This window comes from Nanorana parkeri, unplaced genomic scaffold (genome assembly GCF_000935625.1).
Source record: "Nanorana parkeri isolate BGI_ZX_2015 unplaced genomic scaffold, ASM93562v1 scaffold1342, whole genome shotgun sequence".
NCBI classification, from domain to species: Eukaryota; Metazoa; Chordata; class Amphibia; order Anura; family Dicroglossidae; genus Nanorana; species Nanorana parkeri.
This window is the reverse complement of record NW_017307610.1, coordinates 351,515-352,985: the sequence shown is the minus strand read 5'-3', so window position 1 is coordinate 352,985 and position 1,471 is coordinate 351,515. Positions and strand designations below refer to the sequence as shown.

The 1,471-nt window shown below is 38.6% G+C and overlaps 1 protein-coding gene across 6 annotated transcripts in view; it reads right to left on the bottom strand.

Moving 5' to 3' along the window:
• Positions 1 to 1,471, bottom strand: part of PAM (peptidylglycine alpha-amidating monooxygenase) — a 161,815-nt gene that overhangs the window by 54,348 nt on the left and 105,996 nt on the right. For all 6 annotated transcript variants that reach the window (XM_018569485.1, XM_018569488.1, XM_018569487.1 and 3 more), the window contains exons 13-14: positions 442 to 629; positions 284 to 355 (exon numbers count right to left, since the gene is read on the bottom strand). In XM_018569485.1, coding sequence (XP_018424987.1) covers positions 284 to 355; positions 442 to 629 — 260 coding nt within the window. The remainder of the gene's footprint in view (positions 1 to 283; positions 356 to 441; positions 630 to 1,471) is intronic.

Below are 1,471 nucleotides of genomic sequence, written 5' to 3'. Positions count from 1 at the left end.
GCGGGGATCATTACATTATTTTTACTACCTACAGTTACCAGAATACAATTGTTTCATCTGTTGTGGGCCTTTAAGGTAGTACAACCAACAATGAGAATATGCAAAGCTCAGCAATCCATAGCATTTAGATTTCAGGTTATTGTAGCCACAGATAATTTTTGATTGGCTAAGGTAGTTTAATGCATATTCTCATTACTCTCTGACTTTTCCAATTAAATAAGTCAGTGTAAATAAAAAACATTGTAAGGAAATTATTGGTGTAGTGTGCACATATTGTACGTACCCTGATCTAGCACTTGCTCCTCTTCCCTTTTAGGTTGTTGTTGTATATTTCTTTCTTCGTGTTCCTTCATACCTTTAACCGAAATATAAAACAGATACTCTAATGTCAACGTTTCCAATAGCTTCCTGTAAGTTCCATGCAAAAACAGAAATATGTACCTTTGTGATGGCTGTGTCCCATCATTACCATGTCAGGGCTAACGGGGACTGGGATATTGGCTATCTCAGGGATGTGATTAAATAAGGTTGGGTCCCCTGTCCGCACACACGTCATATAAGAACTGGCGTGGGCGGCTTCCATGTAATACATAATATACAGGTTGCACATTTCATCACTGGAAGTGCCTCTGGAAAGAAGAAGAAAGAGAATTAGCACCATCCAGCTCAACACATTAGAATACATGCCTCTGAAATAAACAAAAGAATGATCTTGCCTTATTTACAGAGCAGATATATTCAGACAAAAGACACAATGTCCAGCAATTATGGATTTATAATGATATTACCTTGGCTGGGACTTACAACACATATCACATATCTCATATCGTGGTGGTACTTTTACAAGTCCCAAAAGGACAATTGCACTGGTTGATTTATTTCTAGTTTTGATTGACACTGTGAATGTTCTTTAATAATACTGTGCATAGTTTTACTTCCCAGGCACAAGCCTGCCCCAGGATGATACTTAAATACAAGCTCTTTCTTGTACCAAATGATCTGGCCAATTCAAGAACCCAATGCTTCCATGTGAAAATACCTATTCATTTTCTTCTACCCTTACTGTAAAGTCTATTCAAATCGACACTATCTGCACTAGCTCCTTTCCATTCCATAAAGCAGCTACCACACTAATATTTCTATAGCTGACCACACATGTTACAATCTTATTGTTGACAGTTACTAAAAAACTATGCAATGTGATGGTCTACAAAAAAATCCATTCAATTTGTACAGGCAGGCTATCACACTCCATTAATGTTTGTGGACCAAAAATAGACTGGACAATCAGAATGTAATGTGTATGGCCAGCCTAATGCAATAACTCTGGTGCCTTTTGACCATCACTGCCCCAACTGCCATTCCTGTAGGGTAAAATACAAATTCTAATACCCGATTACACAGCTCTTAATTCTGCAGTACCATCCTACATCTTTTCTTCAATCCCCTACCCCCCCCCCCCCCCCGGGCT